This window comes from Trachypithecus francoisi, unplaced genomic scaffold, assembly GCF_009764315.1.
Source record: "Trachypithecus francoisi isolate TF-2019V2 unplaced genomic scaffold, Tfra_2.0 Lachesis_group14, whole genome shotgun sequence".
NCBI lineage: Eukaryota > Metazoa > Chordata > Mammalia > Primates > Cercopithecidae > Trachypithecus > Trachypithecus francoisi.
The window spans coordinates 24,863,110-24,883,103 of NW_022681459.1; the positions used below are offsets into that span (position 1 = coordinate 24,863,110).

General features: G+C 42.8%; 1 protein-coding gene across 1 annotated transcript in view; it reads right to left on the reverse strand.

Moving 5' to 3' along the window:
- Window positions 1–19,994, reverse strand: part of KCNJ6 (potassium inwardly rectifying channel subfamily J member 6) — a 222,920-nt gene that overhangs the window by 87,960 nt on the left and 114,966 nt on the right. Inside the window, exon 2 of the mRNA XM_033232467.1 lies at window positions 10,351–11,271. Coding sequence (XP_033088358.1) covers window positions 10,351–11,271 — 921 coding nt within the window. The remainder of the gene's footprint in view (window positions 1–10,350; window positions 11,272–19,994) is intronic.

Genomic DNA, 19,994 nt, shown 5'->3' on the forward strand with positions numbered 1-19,994 from the left:
AATCCAGCCACAGATGAGGCTTTGCTAATTCATCCACCAAACCCAGGATGTGACTCCATGCAGCTGTATTGGAACCCAGCCCCGTCCTGCTCTGCTGGGCCTGATTTGTGGGTGGCCCCTCAAGTTGCCTTCCCTCTCATTGGTAGTCATGACCCATCTGTTGTTGGCTTAACAGATATGACCTTTCTTTTCCCCTAGCCTTGGGGGTATGGGGTGACACAGGGTCTGCAGGCCAGGCTGAACATGCTGAGGTCCCTTTGGGGGAACAAAAAGAAATTCTGCTGGAGGGACCAGGAAAATGCTTGGAAATCTCTCTTGACTCATCCGTGTCAGACCTCATGAATCTTTAACATCATCTAGGGGGATCATGAACCAGCAGCATTTGTGTTCCCCTGAGGCTGTACACCTTTTCCAACTTTGAGGAAACAGAAAGTACATATTACTGAGTATGTTAAGCAAACAAAGCCCTGCTTTTTGTCACTACTTTAGCTTTCCAAGTTGTATTAAACATACTTAATTTTGGGCCAATGTGAATGGAGCCTTAATCTATTTTAAACTCAGTCTCTACAGTCTAGCCATCTCAGCGATCCGCTATTGTACATTCTCCTCTAATCCCATTACTCATCAAGCCCTCCATTATCCGTCTGCTTTCACAGATTTCTATTAATATTTACACTATATAAAACATGCTTGAGGAAATGTAAAAGGAAATGTATTTACTTAGCAGATGCATAATTAAAATCTTTCTAGGATGGCCTCAGTATGAGTCGTCGTTGTCATCATCATCATCATCTTCATCATCTTCTCCAAAAAGGGTCTTGTTGAATCTTTTACAGTGGAATGGAAACCCCAGCCGAGCTTAATTAGGCTGATCAAAGCCTATATCTTTTTCTTATAGTGCTTTCTGGCAGGGAATTCAGAGTCAAAATTGATTTTTGCCTTTCAGTGTTAAACTTTTTTTTTTTTTTCCCTCAAGGGTTTGTCAGCTGGCTGGTTGGTTGCACTTTGGGTTATACTTGGCATGGCACCAGGGCATTTTGGATGGGGTTAACCCGGAGCTTCAACTGGCACAGTCACCTGATAACACTGAATTGGGTAGAACTGAAGGGTGGGAGCCTCTAGGCTGCCCTTTCAAGGGACTCAATGCCAACTGTTATGCAAGACTAGATCATCCCTGCCTGCCTCCTACAGTCAGGCAAGGGGAGCCCAGTGGAGAAGCCATGGCCTGAAATCAAGAAATTATATATCATTGAGTCATAGTTGTCAGTGCATTAATGAACTCGAATCAATAACCACTACCTTGGAGCCCCTCAAACATGCCATAGGATTTGTGTCGGCTCCTCTAGAGGGACACTGGAGCAGATAGACTGGGGAGAGGGCAGCCCTGAGACTGCATCCTGGCTTTATCACTTCAGCAGCTGGGTGACCTTGGCCAAGTTACTGTCTTCCCAGCCCCCACCCAAGAGCCAACTTCCTCATTTGTTAAATAGGAATGGTACCCACATTTCAGAATTGCTTTGAAGATTTAAAATAATCCATGCAAAACATCTAATAAGGTAACTGGCATCCATTAGGCATGAAATGAATGATAGCTATGAGAACAGTATGATTCACAGAATCATAGTGTCACTCTCTTGATTGAGCACCTACTACACGTTGGGCTTCACAGTGAAGGATGTGCATGATTATCTCGTGGAATCTTTTTGTAGCTACAAGAATCATTCCCATTTTTCAGAATGGGAAAAAAATTTTTTGTGAAGGTAAGGAATGTGATATGCTCAATCACAGGGATAGTCAAGAGTGGAGACAGAATTTGAATTCAGTGTGTCTGATCTCAGTCTTCATCAGTGAAGAAAGAATTTAAAGCCTGGAGGAGAAGTTCTGCAAAGTGGCCAGCTACAGATTCATTTCCTGGCAAGTCTAGTATGCTTGGCAGTATACAATGGCCAACTTGTCAAAATGTTAATGTGACATTTTATATCAGGCAAGATAGGCTAGATTTTACCTTGGTGACAACCCAAATTTCAGTGGCTTAACCCCACATAAGGTTATTTCTCAGTCATGCTGTATATCACATGGGACTTGGCTTGGGTCCACTCTTCAAAGCCAGTCAAGGGTCAGGAGGACAGAAGCTTCTCTGTGACATGTGCTTCCATGAGAGCCTTAGAAGTGGGAAGGGAACACACTTTGGCTTGTAAAGTTTCCACCAGAGGGATACTCACCTCTTAATGTTTCTATTGATGGGACCACTGGTTGCATAGCCCTGTTCAACAACAATAGGGAAATGCAATCTAATATGTGTCTGAAAGGATGAAAGCTGGGAATTTTTGGTGAGCACGCTAATGACTACCACACATTTCTAAACCTAACTCACAAAAAATTTTCAACTCAGCTTACTGGTTTTCAAAACTATGAGGTGATCTGTGGTAGACTGAAATTGTTGCCCTCAATGATTTATTCCAAGCTCCTGTGAAAAAATTATGTTTCCCCATTTTATTGACATCAGGCACTGCCATATGACTTGCTATGACTAATAAATTGTGAGCAGAAGCAAGTGTTTGGCCATGTCTCTTGTTTTTCCCTGACATAAGAACGGTGTGTCTTATGTAGGGGCTGCTCCTTCAGTCTGCATCTTGGAGAAAACAGGCTGTAAACACAGCTGCTGCTGCCATGTAGTGTGAATGAGAAATAAACCGCTGTTTTCAGCCTTTGGGGTTGTTTGTTACAGCAGCATAACTTAGCCAAAGCAGACTGATGCAGTATCTATCATTCTTTCTATGTAAACAGAGAATAATGAAATTGGCTACACAGAAACTCACATTTACTGTCCACTTTGTTGAAGTATAGCTGTACTTTAAAGCAGACGTATCTATAAGAACTCACCATGAAAGTAAATATTATTTGGTTAACAGCACAGAAATGCATTTTCTAAATTGGAACATCAGCTGATACTTCAGAATTCTTATGAAAAATCTAGAAGAGGAAATGGGAATATAGAAATCATATTGTTTTCAAATGTAAACAATTAGTCTTGTTCTCACTGAACAGTTGCCTCAGAAGACCTGGGAGTAATCTACATTCATGTCCACTTTTGGCAGAAATTGGAATGATGAGATGTTACTATCTATAGGAATGCAAAGTCCTTTCTGAGTCCAGTGATTCTCATTAATTCAGATCCCATTGATTTGTCATTCATGGTAGGTAGCCGGGGCAGAGGCCAGGCTGGCTTTTACCCTTGCATTGTGCTTGCACACTGTGTGGCTTGGTGCTCACAGGTTAACACTCGCTGCTTTGACTTTTCAGAGTGGTTTTAGAGGGGAGTCATTTGTCATTCTATCACGGCACTAACTGCAAGGTCCCTGGGGACAATGAAGGTGCTCGCTGGGACTGGGCCTCCCGACTGCCTGTTCTCCTGTCCCTGCAAAGCTTTACTCTTGTTTTTTGCCTGTGTGGTCTATAGAGGGAGAAATGATCTGCTCTAATGGAATTCAGGGGGTTGGAAGGTTACCCGTGAGTAGGTACCATTATTGTTCTCATTTTAGAGTTGAAGAAATGGAGACGGAGGTTACCTAAGGCAGGGAAGGGAGCAACTGCAGCTTGAACCCAGGAAGGCCTGATGTTGTAAATAACACAAAGGGGTACAGATGAGCTGAGCTGTAGCCGAGAGAGGTTAATTTGGAAAAAGAAGCTTACCAAGTAATTAATATAACAAACGAGGTTATAAGTGGGTGGGTGTGCCACTGTGGAGCAAGGGCATGACTGACTGGAGAAGCAGCACCTCAGGCTGCTTAGTTGTTTAGTAAGTGCGTGTGTGTATATGTGTATTTGTGCATGTATGTGTATACACGTGTATATGTATTTGTGCATGTGTGGGCATGTGTGTATACCTGTGTGTACATGTATTTGTATGTGCATGTGTGTATTTGCATGTGCATGTGTGTATACATGTGTGTGTATTTGTGTGTGCATGTGTATGTGTATTTGCCTGTGCATGCATGTATACCTATGTGTATGTGTATTTCTGTGTACATGCGTGTATGTGTATTCACACATACATGTGTATGCATGTGTGCACATGTGTGCTGTGTGCATGTATGTGTGCACGTGTATGCATGTGTGCATACACGTGTGTATGTGTATTTGTGTATGTGTATGCACATGTGTGTATGTGTGTAGGAGTGTGTGTGTGTGAATAATTTACATAGCCTTCCTCAGTGATACTCTTCCGGTCATTCGAAGTTGTTGAGAAAAACTGCTTTGCTGGCAACCTGCTGTCTGTACTTGTATTACTGAATACCCTAGGAAATAATAAAACTCTGTTTAAGGATATGCTAATTAGAGGCTCCACACGATTTGACATTCATCTCCTAATTTGGATGATGCTCTTCCTTTGCAAGATGAGTATTGACTTTAGAGTTTGGGTCTGAGCTAAATTTAGATGCTAGTCCAATTTTGTCCTAATGCTTTGAATTCCACATTGTATATATTGGGAGATCATCACTCACTTCTATTGAGCATCTAATTTAGTGGCTTCTCATGGCCCATTTGGAGAAGGAAGAACAATGGATTTTCTGGTACTGGTGAACAATGAACAATTTTTGCTTTTTTCAATAACAGTAATATATGGTGACCTTGACTCTTTGTCTTCTAAAGTATGGGAAATGTTTAGTGGAGTTATAATGCTAGGTTTCTTACAGTAGCCTGCCTTTTGGAAGGAGTGGTAGAAAGGTTAAGACTCTATGTGTGCACCGGAGCATCCAAAATCTGATTGTTAAGACATTTGGTGAACCAGAACACAGTGTCCCCAAGCTGTGGAGGATTACAGAGAGTTTACCATATTTGGGGAGCAGTTGTCACCAGTTTTTACCCAGCCAGCCAATGATACTACTGGGATATATTATATTGAGATAGACATTTTGGAAGGAAGCCCTAAATAAATGAGTTAAACTTAATGCTCAAAAAGAAAGGAGAACTGGATTTCTTGACTTATGGGTGGCAGATTTTGACCTATGAAAAATATATTCATATGTCTTTACATTGAAAAAACCACTCCTTATAGAGATTTTCCAGGAAGATGCCTCTATGAAGAGTTGCACCCAAGTTCTTAGCATTTCAGAGCTCACCAATGAACTCTTTTCCCAGGCTGGGTGGTTGGGGTTATAACTCTTAAGAGAAAAATGGTCAAATTGGAGATAATGGCTTGGCAATGGAGGGATCAGCGGGAAATTATCAAAAGGAGAAAAATGAGATTTGAAAAATTTAGTGGCTATGAAACGTCATTACTAGAAACAGTTTAAGAGCATGGTGATGCTTACCCTCAGCAGTCTTATCTTTTCAAAGGCTGCAATCTCATATTCTCCCCTGCTAGACTAGATTGGCATTTTGATTACAGTAAAGAAAAATGTGCTTGGAAATCAGACCTGACAGAACATCATGTTCTTCCAGGGGTATTTTTGTAGACAACGCTTATTTAATTTTGATTTCAGAATTGTTTTGTGGTACATCTCATTCTGATATATGGTTGTTTAAAATTCATGTCAATATCTATGTAATTTAAAAATGAACTGATGACATTTGGAAACAGAAGAACCTTAAAGGAAAAGAAGAACTAAGGGTGAGAGAAAAGAAAAGAGGGCACATTGATACCAGGTCGTCTGCACATGAAATATCAGTTGTCGACCGGGCGCGGTGGCTCACGCCTGTAATCCCAGCACTTTGGGAGGCCGAGGTGGGTGGATCAACTGAGGTGGGGAGTTCCAGACCAGCCTGACCAACATGGAGAAATCCCGTCTCTACTAAAAATACAAAATTAGCCAGGAGTGGTGGCGGCGCCTGTAATCCCAGGTACTCGGGAGGCTGAGGCAGGAGAATCGCTTGAACCCGGGAGGCGGAGGTTGCAGTGAGCTGAGATTGTGCCACTGCACTCCAGCCTGGGCAACAAAAGCAAAACCCTATCTGAAAAAAAAAAAAAGAAATATCAGTTGTCTTTTCTGGGTGCATTTCTCTGCCGAATCATGAATCAGCAGCACTCATGGTGCAAAGGGCACTGAACATGGAGTTCCTGGCAACACCATCGATGGCTGTGGCTTTTAAGGTCCTGCCCTGCTAGTGGCTATTTGACCTTAGCCAAGTCACGGGTCTTGTTGGGGTTCCATTTCTTCATCTGTAAAATGGGCAAAGATTCCCTTCAACTCAAAAATTTTATGATCTGTGCTGTGATTTATATGACTAAATTCTCTGCCTGGGAATAACTCTACTAGCGACAGAACTGAGCTTTTCTATGGTGAAGGATGGCTTGCCTTCACCTATTTCCAGTGAACCCTGGCTGTCCTTGGTAACTCCCAGATGGCGACTTCTGATTAATCAGCCCTGCCTCCTTGTCTATAAAGTGCTCTCTGGTGTGTTTCATCCTCCACTTTCCCCAGTATTCTATGCAGTATTTAAATCTTTCAGAAGTTATCTTCTTTAAGAAAAACTTATCAGAAAAAAAAAAGAGATAGAAGAAGTCACAGATTAAGAGGCTTACAAGATATCTCAACCAATCACTGTGTGTTAACCTTATTTGGATCCTGATTCGAACAAGCTGATTGTAAATAAAAAAAAAATTGTGACATTTACAAGACAATTGGAAGTCTGAACACTCGGTAGATGTTGGATCTTAATTTATTGGTCATTATTTTAGGTGTCATAATGGTGTGATAGCTACATTTTAAAAAGAGTCCTTGTCTTTTAGGGGCACATACTGAAATATTTGCCGATGAAATGATGTGATTCTGGTGGGCAGCCAGTGAGTGGGGATACAGAGGAAGCAAGTTTGACCCTGAATTGATAATCACTGGAGCAGAAGGACAGGGACACGGGGGGTTAGTGATACTACTGGGTCTGTTTTTGTGTAAGTCTGATAGGTTCCATCAAAAGAAGTGTAAAATAACCAAAAGGCTTAACGGGGACTCATCCTTGCGGGCACGTTTGCCGAGGTGTAGGCAAATGCTGCCTCCCGCAGTTGCATAATCGCTGGGGGTAAATGTGGAAGTTCGTCAATCAGCAAGGCCGTAGTGGGGGCTGACTGGCAGCAAGCCCAGCGCTGCGTGGCTGTCATCTTGCCTCGAGGCCCATTTGCCCTCTATAAATAACAGTCTATATGAATGCTTTACTATTTTAACACACATGGGCCACAGCTGCTCAGCACGTTTGTTTACGTAGCTATGAAACCTTCTGTAAACACCACTATCTCAAAATCGCCCATGTGCCAGGAACATAAACGGCCCCCTTTAAAAATATATCTGCAGATGAGACACGGCCAACTCCTAGATGTCTGAGTGGCTGGTGTCAGAATTTTCCAGGGTTTGATTCATTTTCAAAAATAGAACCACATGACTGGAAGGTTCTTAAAGGTCACCTGGCATGTCCCTCTGACTTGAGGCAGGACTGGGCCAAAGCCATTCCTAAGGGATGCGGGGCTGTTCTACGTGGGTGTGGGTCCATCTTTTGTGCAGTCCCTTCAGGGCCATGAAAGGGGGGCTCACTTCCAGCCTTCAAGGAGCCCACTTTCATTTTCTAAAAATGGAACCTGACCCTGCAATGCGGCTGGCGTGGAAAGGCAGTGCATCCACAGAGCACCACTCGCCTGCACCGGGCCTGAGCTCCCAGCAGACGGAAGGACTCAGGTGGCCTCCTGCGGGATAACTCGGGTCTCCGGAAAACACCACGTTAGCATCATCCTGTGCCCAGGACGCCTGCTTCCTATCAGGGAAGAGGGCACCGCGTGAAGGTGGCCATGTGGGCCTCCCCCACTCCCTGGAAGAGGCCTGCTCGTGGAGGCCACTGAGCACAGCAGGTTAAGGTCAACTGCGACATTTTTGAAAGAAGTGATGAGCGCAGGGGAAGCTGTTTTGTGTTAGCTTGCTATTATCACGGCTCCTGATTTCCAGTCCAGCACTACGATGAATAATTAGATCCCTGTGAATTTGTTTTCCTCGAGTGTGCATTTGGTCCACATTTTTTTTTTCCTGTGGTTTTGAGAGATTGAAGCATTTTTCTCCCCTAAGGGCCTGTTTAATCCCATAAATCCTAATTGAGCTTTTCATTCACAAACAGTATCCTGCTGAAACGTAAGAGATCAGCTGTACTAGGGGTACTGAGTTGTACGATTCCCCTGAGGAAAAGACCAAGACACATTCAGTTTCCAGACACCTCCAGAACTTTCTAGAACCGCCCCCTCTCCAAGTCTAGATTTTAGAAGAAAATGAGTAGGATTTGCCTTTTTCCAGGGAGCGGGGTGAACATTTGGATTGGTTTTGCTGGTAATTACTCAGATTTCTCTTGAAAGCTGTGGAAAGGCCATAGGGTGCTCAGAGGCAAGTATCACTGTTAATTACCAAGAAAACCATATTCCTCCCTTTGGAAAGTCTCACTCATTACCAGCTGTCATCAGAAAGACAGGGCCTGCCCCAGGGAGAATTCTGACTCAGGGACATCACAAAGATAATTTGCTTATTCCAGTTTCATTTATTTTACAGAGATTGGGCTTTGGTTTGAGGGAACACAAAGCTTAACTCCCACAATGTAAAGCTCAGATTAGCATCAGTAACCAGAGGGTACATCTCCAGTGGTTTTTGCTTCTTGAGCTTGGAGACACTGCCTTCTCTCACGTCTTCTTGGGGGAATTTATGGTGAAAAGCGAAAAGAAAAACTGCATCCTGAGTGGTCAGTAGATAGTGTCAGAGGCTGTAGCTCTGTGGCCGCTAGGGGGATCCAGAGTCCCTGTGCTCAGCTGAGGTTGGGGAAGTTTCTGGTCTGTAGGAAAGTGACAGCTCCCTGTTTGAATGATTTCTCCTCCCTCCTCCCCAGCTTCCCCTCCTCCTCTCTTCCTGCCTCTCTCCTCCCCTTCTCTTCCTCTCCTTTCTCCTCCACCTGCCTTCCATTCTCCTCCCTCCTCCCCTGCCCTCCCTTCTACTTCTCCCGCCCTCCTCCCCTCCACCTAACTATTGCCTCACAAATGCACCCCCAAATCAGGCTCAAGGTACAGCTCCTGTTAACACCTGGAGCACTTATGTCTTATTTCGCACCAGTGACTTTTGTTATTCTTTAAAGCTCCTTTCCCATTAGGTTCCTGCGCCTTTTGTTCTATGGAAAGGCAACCGCTCTTACCATTGAACTCCATGCAAAGCCCTCTACTCACGTTTTCACTGTTTGCTGCATTTGAAAACCCTATAGCAAAAGCTTCACACCACCACCGTAGGAGAAATTTGTTAGAGGTTGTGACCTTGCCTGTTGGGTACAGGGAGGTAGAAACATGGGACCAGTGACTTTTCCCTAAAAGGGATCACGGGATTAAGTTACTTGTCACAGGTTGATGAAGAACATGGGGCCAGCCTGCTGGTCATGCAATTTCAGACAATATAAACCACCCGAATCTCAAGCTGAAGATGTAAAAGCACAAAAGGGCTGATGGTATCAGGAAAAAGGACCCCAAAGACACTATTACTACCTCAAAGAATAATAAAGGCCTTAGTGAATTAGGGTTCTGGTTTATACTTTCCCTGTGAGGCGCTATGGTTATCTTGAGTCATAGCTGATGGCTCTGTTTTGGGGGATGTTACATACAAACATGGGCAGAACCTGCTTTGCTGTTGGGATGTGTAATGTGCAAATTTCAGATATGAGCGAAGACGTCAGTAAAAACAGACCATTTTCTCTATTTCCTGAAAACATCCCAGTGATAAGCCATTAACAGCAAGAGGGCCGGCGGGATTAAGAAGAATGGATCTTCAACCTTTTTCTTTTCTGCTAGAGTTATTTACTTGTCTGCAACTTTATACTTACTGGGGGCTCAGCAGGTCAAGTGTGGAGAGATACTAGGCACTCACTTCATACAAAAGAAAAACCAATGCTATAGGCCTTATAAATGACTCTCAAAGAATGGGTGAAATTGCATTTTTATTAAAGCAGTTTGTCAGGCTTCCTTTGAAAGACTTAACTTCTTCCTCCTAACTTGGTAATAAATAATCTCAAGTATTTAAATTAGCAATGTTTTAAGGTCATTTAAAATGTGCTTTAGAGACAGATCAGATTTTAACTTAAATATTTGGAGACTTAAAATATATTACATGGTGATTTTTCATTGTTCATTAATTTATTTTCCAAAGGGTTTTTAAAAACTAAATGGTTAGGCTTCTTGGCAGATATATTTCAGGTGAGATACGTAGGCATACTATGTCATGAAGCAAGGGGATGTTGTCAATATTGCATGAGGTTCAGTATTCTAGATCTTGTAATAGATAAGAACATAAGGTCCAGTTTAAAATGAGCATCTATCCCACAGCCATCCCAGGATAGAACACATCTTACCTGTGGCTTCCACCATTCCTTCTAGGATGACCACAATTTCCAGTTCCTCTTTGGGCAGCTGGGCTTTGGAGATCTCCCAGAAAGGACTCTGTTGATTAATCTCATGGCTAATGATCAGCGGTGACACCAGAAACAGACGGTCATCCCCCGTGTAATACCCTACGTTGATATCCGTCTGATTCAATGGGATGAACTCCCCCTCCGAGGTCTGTTTGGATTTGATCAACTTGGCTCTGATGGAAGCCTCCACAATGTGGGAATTCCTAAGGTCCCCTACCCGGAACATCAGGCACAGTTTCCCATCCCGCATGGAGATCACTGCATGGGTGGAAAAGACCAGGGTCTCTGCCCTCTTCTTGGGTTGAGAGATTTTTACAAACATGCATCCCACCATGAATGCATTGACAATGGACCCCAACACAGATTGGATTAAGAGGAGAATAATTCCCTCTGGGCATTTATCTGTGATGACCCGGTAGCCATAACCAATGGTGGTTTCTGTCTCTATTGAGAATAAAAAAGCAGAGACGAACCCGTTGAGGTTGGTAACACAAGGAGTCCAGGAAGGGTCCTCTATGTGGTCCATATCTCCCCGGATGTACGCGATCAACCACCAGATCATTCCAAAAAAGAGCCAGGTCACTGTGTAAACCATGACGAAAATCAACAGGTTGAATCTCCACTTCAGGTCGACTAAGGTGGTGAAGATATCAGTCAGGTAGCGATAGGTCTCCCTCACGTTGCCATGATGAACGTTGCATTTTCCATCTTTCCTCACGTACCTCTGGATTTTCCTTTTGGTCCGGTCTCGGCTGATGTGTCTCGGCAGGTCATCCCTGGCCTGCTTAGGCAACTTTGGCTGGTGAATGGCCACTGGGCTCTCGACATCCTGATCCATGGAGTCGCCCTCCAGGACATTAGCTGGTGGTTTGGAGAAAAGAAAAGAAACACTGAATGAAGGCTGGCTCTTTGAGGACAATGGAACGGCACACTTTGTATGGGCTAGTGAAACCAAATACCATTTGTGTAGCTATAAACAAAGTAGACAAAGCCATTTTTATTCCATACCATCTGGATAGGCCTCTAGTTGACTTGGACTTCTGTGCTCTTCGATCTAGTTTGTGTAAGTACTTCACCATCCTGCCCACCAGGATGGAGCTTATTGCTGCAAAATTGTGTCCCTGCCAGCAGGTTCTACTGAGTCAGCTCTTACAGAGGGATGCCTCCCAACTCTATCTGAGATGCTGTGGCATGGGAGAGGCAGTAAGCTCAGAATGAAGGAGTCCTCTTTAGATTCAGACAGTCTTAGCTCTACTACTTAGCAACTCTTAGTGGGCTCTTAGCCATGATATCTGTTATGGACTGTATTGTGTCCCCATCAAATCCATATAGGGCTTGAGCCCCAAGCCCTAAGGTGACTGTATTTGGAGATAAGGCCTTTAAGGAGATAGTTAAAGGTTAAATGACACTATAAGGTTGGGGCTCCAGTCTAGTAGGACTGGTGTCCTTAGGAGAAGGGGAAGAGATACCAGGGTGCACACAAACAGAGGAGAAGCCGTATGAGACACAGGGAGAAGGTGGCCATCTGCAAGCCAAGGAGAGAGGGCTCCCAGAAACTAACCCTGCCAACCCGCCTCCAAAACAATGAGAAAATAAATGTCCATTGTTTAAGCCACCCAGTCTGTGATAGTCTATTATGGCAGCCTGAACTGACTTACAACACACTATCCAAATTCGTAAGCCTCAGTGTCCTCACTTACAAAATGACGATGATACCCAACTCACAGTGTTGTTATAAGGTTAAACAAAACCATGCATGTGTTCTGTGCCTGCATGTAACAGACTTGCAATCAATTTTTTTTGTAATAAATTTTTCCCTTGTCACTTTCCTTCTGTTTAGGGCAAGCATCTTGAACAAGCTCTTTGAACTACTGGCCAAATTTCAGGGTTTAAAAAACATTTCTGGTTTTTGTTGGTAAGTATGCATGCATTGTACTTTAATGGCTGATTCAATGCCAAGGTAAATAAAGGGTGGGGAAATGTTCTCTCTCTCTGTGCTTACAAATTTGATTTGGTTTCTGCCTCCTCCACCTTCAGCATCTGTCATTTTAGCTTGTGGTTATTTTCTTTCTTTTAAAAAAGTTTTAAAATTACTATTTTTTTTAGAGATAGGGTCTCACTCTGTCACCCAGGCTGGAATGTAGTGGCACCATCATAGCTCACTGCAGTCTCGATCTCCTGGGTTCAAGTGATCCTCCCACCTCAGCCTCCTGAGTAGGCACAGGAGGCACAGGCTTTTGCCGCTATGCCTGGCCAATTATTTTTATTTTCATGGAGATGGGGGTCTCACTATATTGCTCAGGCTGGTCTTGAACTCCTGATCTCAAGTCATCCTTATACCTTGGCCTCCCAAAACGCTGGAATTACAAGTATGAGGCACCATGTCTGGTTACGTTCTTTCTTATGGCTTTCATGATTAACACACTGGTTCACTCATTAGTTAATAATGCATTAGGAAAGCTCTCCTAAAACTTGAGTGCAGGGGAACTTTGGAACTGGTTCTGCTGTTTAAAAGCATATAATCCACTTATGAAATTAATTATTTGGCCAGTAATACTAAAGTCTTCTGAAAGTTTGGTAAGAAATTTCTTCCTCCAGACTTAAATTCTGTGTCCTTTGACTCTGCCATGTGTTTCCTTTGTGGACATTCTGTTTTTATCTTGGTTAAAGGAGAACTGTCGTCTGTCAACAAACCATCATTTATCTGAATGAGAACATAGCCAGAGATGGGATTTGAGTGCCACCAACCTAACTTCTGAGTTAACCTTGCTCATGGATGATTAGTTGCCTTAAAAATCAGTCCCCTGGATCTGTTTTTATGTTTCAGCCTCAGGAAGAGACAGCATCTGTTCTGCAGAGCCTACTCTCTAGTCTGACAGCTTTGACTTTCAGATGATCGCCCTCAATAGTCCTTCACTGATAATAAGAAAAATCCTTCATTTGTAAGAAAATTTGCTTTTTTCCCTTTCTTAGAACAAATACCAGGACAGATGTCGATGGGAGGCTGTTGAGGTTGGGAGGGCTGAAGGTGGATTGGGTGTGTGGAGGGAGGCAGGGGCCATGTCCTGCTCACTGGAGATGGGGTGGGTGTATGGATGGAGGCAGAAGACATGTCCTGCTCACTGGAGGTGAGTTGGGATGTGTGGATGGAGGCAGAGGTCATGTCCTGCTCACTGGAGGTGGGTTGGAATGTGTGGAGGGAGGCAGAGGCCGTGTCCTGCTCACTGCCCCTACCCCCTACATGGCAGGGTATTCTTGTCCTTGAATGGTCAACTCCGAGCTCTCACTGCTAATTTTTTTGTGCTGAGTGGAAGTGTCTAAATATGACTTTATATGGAGTGGTGTCTGGGCTCAAACTCTGCCTGGCTGGGGAGACCTTGTCTGCAGAGCCCTGTGAAGGCTCCAGCAGGCCTGGTGTATATCCCATGTTGGCCGCTGGGAGGCTGCCCAACTGTGCAAAGCCACTCTAAGCTCTTGTCTTTCTGAGTCCTTAAGTGGAAGAGGGTTTGTCAAATTAGCTGATTCTCCAGTCTTCAGTGATACTTCATACTTTAAAACTGTTATGAAGGAAATTTATTCCTGCCTCCCCCACTTCCCCAATTTGTAGGCTTTATCCTTTTTCTGACTAAACTGCAAACCCCCAGCTCCAGGTAATTGTCTTGACCCCTGGAAGAACCTGTCTTGAAAGGTTAATGAATGAGTAGTGATCAGTGCTCTGGAAAGTCTGGGGGGATATCTGTTGCTTCCCTAAAATCCAGTTTCTCACCAGGGCTGGACCGCATTTCCCATCCTCTTTGCATTGAGGGTTGGCCATGGTGATTGGGTCTTGGCCCATCTGGAAATGAGTGTGTCTTCCTGGGCCATTGTCCTAAATAGTGGATGTGTCCCCTCCTTATGCCTTTGCCCCTTCTGTGGGGCACAATGAAGTCAAGAGGTGAAGGGGCCTGGGTCCCAAGTCATGGGTGGAGAGCTGCTATCTGTCTAGAAACAAGGAAAGCAATGATTGTGTTTGACCCATTATATATTTTGCATCTGTTTTCAAATTGAGCCTTATCTCTAATATTATGGGCAGAAATAGATGACACCTATAAGCAGAAGAGTGGTCAGGGGGAATGGTTGTGAGAAAGAGAAAAGGAAGTTGAAGATGAATGTTTGGGTTTAGTGTTTGGGGTTAATTAAATGCTTGTGTTTGGTATTAGGGGAAAAATGTAATGCAATGCTATTTCATTGCCTTTAAAAACCAACAAAACTGCATGTTCTCACTCATAGATGGGAATTGAACAATGAGAACACTTGGACACAGGGCAGGGAACATCACACACTGGGGCCTGTTGGGGGCCGGGGGGCTGGGGGAGGGATAGCATTAAGGGAAATACCTAATGGAAATGACGAGTTGATGGGTACAGCAAACCAACATGGCACATGTATACCTATGTAATAAACTTGCACGTTGTGCACACGTACCCTAGATCTTAAAGTATAATAATAATAAAATGCAATAACAATGGGAAACAAAAATTTAAAAACAAACAGAAAAAGCCAAACCTCCCTGGTAGTGTGTTTGGAAGGTGGCTCCAGTGGGTGCCTCACAGGTGAGGCTGTGGGTGCAGGCCAGGCGCATCCATAGGGAGATGGGGAGGGAAGGCTGGGCCTTGCATCATGGCAGCCGGTGGGATGAACAGGCATGGAGTTGAGAGAAACCAAAAAAGCCAAGGAAATGTGAGAGTTCTGGGAGAGAACAGCCTGAATGAGGAGCCCCAAGGGGCCAGGAAGGGCACAGTCAGAGAGGAGGAGAGGGTGTGGGGCATGGGGTGGACGAGAGCAAGAGAGGGACCAGGGCCTCGGGGCTGTGTCCAGAGTCATCACAGGGAATGGGGCTAGAGAGAGAGGATGAGTACAGGTCTGAGCAGGGACTGGCGGCTCAGCACTCATGGGCACACATGTGGATGTTGCAGGGTAAATATAGAAGGAAATGATGATCACATTTTGTAACATTTCTTTCTTTCTTGGAATCCCAGGTATGAATTTGAGTGGGGGATCTAAATCGCATCTCCAGGAGCATTTTGAGCTGCTCCGTAGGGCAAGTTGCAGCTGTGGTTGGGAAAGCAGACATTTCTCCCATATTCCTGCACAGCTGATGACACAGGCAAGTTCTTACCACCAAAGATAATGTAGAGGGGGTACACCCTCTGCTAACCGTGAAGTGCTGCACAAATGTGCAAAGGGACCCAAGGAATGGCGCTGGGAACTTTGACGATTTACTTGACTTTGAGAGTAGCTTTTCAGGATTTTGGCCCACAGTAAATGTGGGCCTGTGTGAAGGTCAGTTTTTCTCCTCCTCTCTTTTCTTTCTCTTTTTCTTTTAGAAAAATTATCAATTTACATGGAACTAGCTAAGGTACAAAATAGCCTCATATTGAAATTTAATCTGAAAGAATTAATAACAAGTGACAGAGCCACAGCTGGGCGGAGTCTTGTCCTCCGAATCAGTGGGATTGTGTTGTTGCAATTCAGGTACAGCTCTTGTTACAGGGAAGGCTGCCCTGGTGGCCCTGGTCTGTAGGAGCTGTTTCTTACATTTCAAATTATATATGAATTTTGCAGGTGAAACTTCCAGTATCCAAGAAAACGTTCCAAAAGTACTTTGAGACTTTAATGTCATGGGGAAAACCTAGTTGAGAAAAACAGGATAGATCTCAAATGTACCTGGAAAGTCAAAGATTGGAAGGAAATACACCAGATGTGAATGTTAATAGGGCAATTTTGGGTGGCGGGTTTATGGGTACTTTTAATTTTCTTGTTAAACATTTTTCAAATTTTCTAGAATAAATTTATATTACTTTTTTATATTACTTTTATAATTAAAAAAACAAATTGCCAAACAACACATCGAGACACTCTTTTGATATCTGATTTAAGAAAGGTATCTTAAATTTAAGATACCTTTAAAGTGTCTCGATGTGTTGTTTGGCAATTTAGAGTGGTCGTCGATCAACCTCCCCAACAGCACTTGGGTCTTCCTGTTGAGAAGAGGGGACTGAGAGACAGGACTAGCTGGATTTCCTAGGCTGACTAAGAATCCCTAAGCCTAGCTGGGAAGGTGACCACATCCACATTTAAACACAGGGCTTGCAACTTGGCTCATACCTGGCCAATCAGGTAGTGAAGAGCGCTCACTAAAATGCTAATCAGGCTAAAACAGGAGGTAAAGAAATACCCAATCATCTATTGCCTGAGAGCACAGGGGGAGGGACAGTGATCGGGATATAAACCCAGGCATTCAAGCCGGCAATGGCTGCCCTCTTTGGATCCCCTCCCTTTGTTTGGGAGCTCTGTTTTCACTCTATTAAATCTTGAGACTGGAAAAAAAAAAAAAGAAATGTATCACACAAAGAGTTAAATAATGATAAAGCACTTGATCTAAACATATCCCATCCCATGTAGCTGACAATTTAGAAACGGAGACATTTGCTTAACCTGAATCCAAGAAAATCATAACTAAACCCTATAGGGTCCTTGTTGGGGGTATGAAAGCGAGAATGTATGCAAGTTTGAGGCGACTTGAGGAGTGGGCCCTATAGGACAAGTCGAGTCAGCTATCCCTGTAACGTCCAGGGGACTTTGAAGGAGGAGGGCATCCGGGAGGCCTGGGGGCTAGAGGGGCTGTCACGGTGAGCTAAGAAGAAAGGGACAGATGTCATCTAAGAAAGGGACAGATGTCATCTTTCTCTTGGGTTTAACCAAATGTCAGTTGTTCGGGCAGTGCCCTTAGTGACACAGAAGTGTGGTTTCTTCCTCATCAAAAATCACCCCCAACTTACAGAAGGGAGAAAACATTTTCTAGTCATACATCTGATAAGGGATTAGGATCCAGAATATATAAAGAACTCTTACACCTTAACAAAAAAATAACCTGTTCAGAAATGGGCAAAGGACTTGAATAGACATCTCTCCAAAGAAGATATCCAAATGGCCAATAAGCAAATGGAAAGATATTCTTCATCACTAGTCATTAGAAAAGTGCAAATCAAAGCCATAATGAGATACCACTTCACATCTATTAAATAGTTATTATTTTAAAAAAAGAAAATAGCAAGTGTTGGCGGAATGTAGAGAAATTGAAATGCTGGTATATCACTGGTGGGAGTGTAAAATGGTACAGCTGCTATGAAAAACAGTATGTTAGTCCCTGAAAAAGTTAAACATAGAACTACCATGTAATCCAGCAATTGCACTTCTAGGAAACCCAAAGGGATTAAAAGCAGGGACTCAAACAGATACTTGTACACCAGTGTTCATACTAGCATCATCCATAGCAGTGAAATGGTGAATACAAGTGTTACATCAAGAAATGAATGGCTAAACAAAATGTGGTATGTAGATACAACGGACTATTACTCAGCCTTAAAAAGGAAGGAGATTCTGATGTATGCTACAACATGGGTGAACCTTGAAGACATTATTTAAATGAAATAAACCAGACACAGAAGGACAAATATACAGAAGGAAATTCTGATACAGGCTACAACATGGATGAACCTTGAAGACATTATTTAAATGAAATAAACCAGACACAAAACGACAAATACATATCCACTTATACAACAAACTTAGAACAGACAAATTCATACAGACAGAAAGTAGAATAGAGGCGACCAGGAGCTGGGGGAAGGGGGAAATGGACAGTTATTTCTTTGGGATGCTAAAAAAATTTCTGGAAATAATGATGATGGTTGTGCAACATTGGGAATGCACTTAATGCTATTAAATTGGACACCTAAAAACAGTTATATTATGTCTATTTTACCACAATTAAAAAAATGACTGACTCAAATAGTTTTTGTGATATTGACAGTCCCTAGATGATCCATCAGATATGGCTCACTTTTCTTTCTTTTTTCTCCCTCCTCATCTCCGGAATTGAAATAATGTTGCAACTTTGTAAGACTTCTTGCCATGTGAAATCTATTACTAATCACCAAAAGGGCCTCATTGGAAACAGATTTCCTCTGGTTGGAAGTAAGCCACAAGTTAAAACACAATGTGAAAAACAGAGATCAGAGAAAGGAGCACTGGGGAGGGTATCAGCAATATTACATTTAAATTTATCTTGGGTGTAGAGCAGGATGGGTTTGCCCAAAGTAATGGTGAGTATGTGCTTGCTTCCTGATGGACTAAGACTGGAATAGTGGGGACATCTGAAAAGCAAGCACAGGAAGTCCTAGCCAGAGCAATCAGGCAAGGGAAAGAAAGAAAAGACATCCAGATAGGAAAAGAAGAAGTCAAATGATCTCTCTTTGCTAATAAGATGATTCTATACCTAAAAAATGCTAAAGACTCTGCCATAAGGCTCCTGGAACTGATAGACAACTTCAGTAAGTTTCAGGATGCAAAAATCAATGTACAAAAACTCAGTGTCACTTCTATACACTAATAACGTTCAAGCTGAGAGCTGAATCAAGAATAAAATCCCACTTATAGTAGCCACACAAAAATAAAACACCTAGGAATATATCTAACCAAAGAGGTGAATGATCTCTATAAGAACTACAAAACACTGCTGAAAGAAATCAGAGATGACACAAATGGAAAAAGATCCCATGCTCATGGACTGGAAGAATCAGTATCATGAAAATGGCCATATTGCCCAAAGCAATCTACAGATTCAACGCTATTCCTATGAAACTACAAATGTCATTTTTCACAGATTTATAAAAACTATTCTAAAATTCATATGGAACCAAAAAAGAACCTAAATAGCTAAAGCAATCCTAGGCAAAAAGTACAAAGCCAGAAGCATCATATTACCTGACTTCAGACTACGCTATAAGGCTACAGTAACCAAAACAGCATAGTACTGGTACAAATACAGACACATAGACCAATTGAACAGAACAGAGAACTCAGCAATAAAGCCACATACCTATAGCCATCTGGTCTTTGACAAAGTCGACAAAGAAAAAGCAGTGGGGAAAGGACTTTCTATTTAATAATAGTACTGGGATAGCTGGCTAGCCATATGCAGAAGAATAAAATTGGATCCCTACCTTTCACCATATACAAAAATTAACTCAATATAGATTAAAGGTTTAAATATAAGACCTCAAACTATAAGAATCCTAGAAGGAAACTTAGGAAACACCATTCTGGACATCAGCCTTGGGAAAGAATTTATGACTATGTCCCTCGAAAACAATTGCAACAAATCAAACGTTGATACACAGGCCCTAATTAAACTAAAGAGCCTCTGTACAGCAAAATAAACTATCAACAGAGTAAACAGACCAACCAAGGTAATGGGAGGTAATATTTGCAAACTGCATCTGACTAAGGTGTAATATCCAAAATCTAAAAGGAACTTTATTTAACAAGCAAAAAACAAATAACTCCATTAAAAAGTGGGCAACAGACATAAACAGATTTCTCAAAAGAAGACGTACAAGTGGCCAACGAACATACAAAAAAATGTTCATCTCTGATCATCAGAGAAATGTAAATGAAAGCCGCAGTGAGATACCATTTCACACCAGTCAGAATGGCTATTATTAAAAAGTCAAAAGACAACAGCTGCTCCTGAGGCTGTG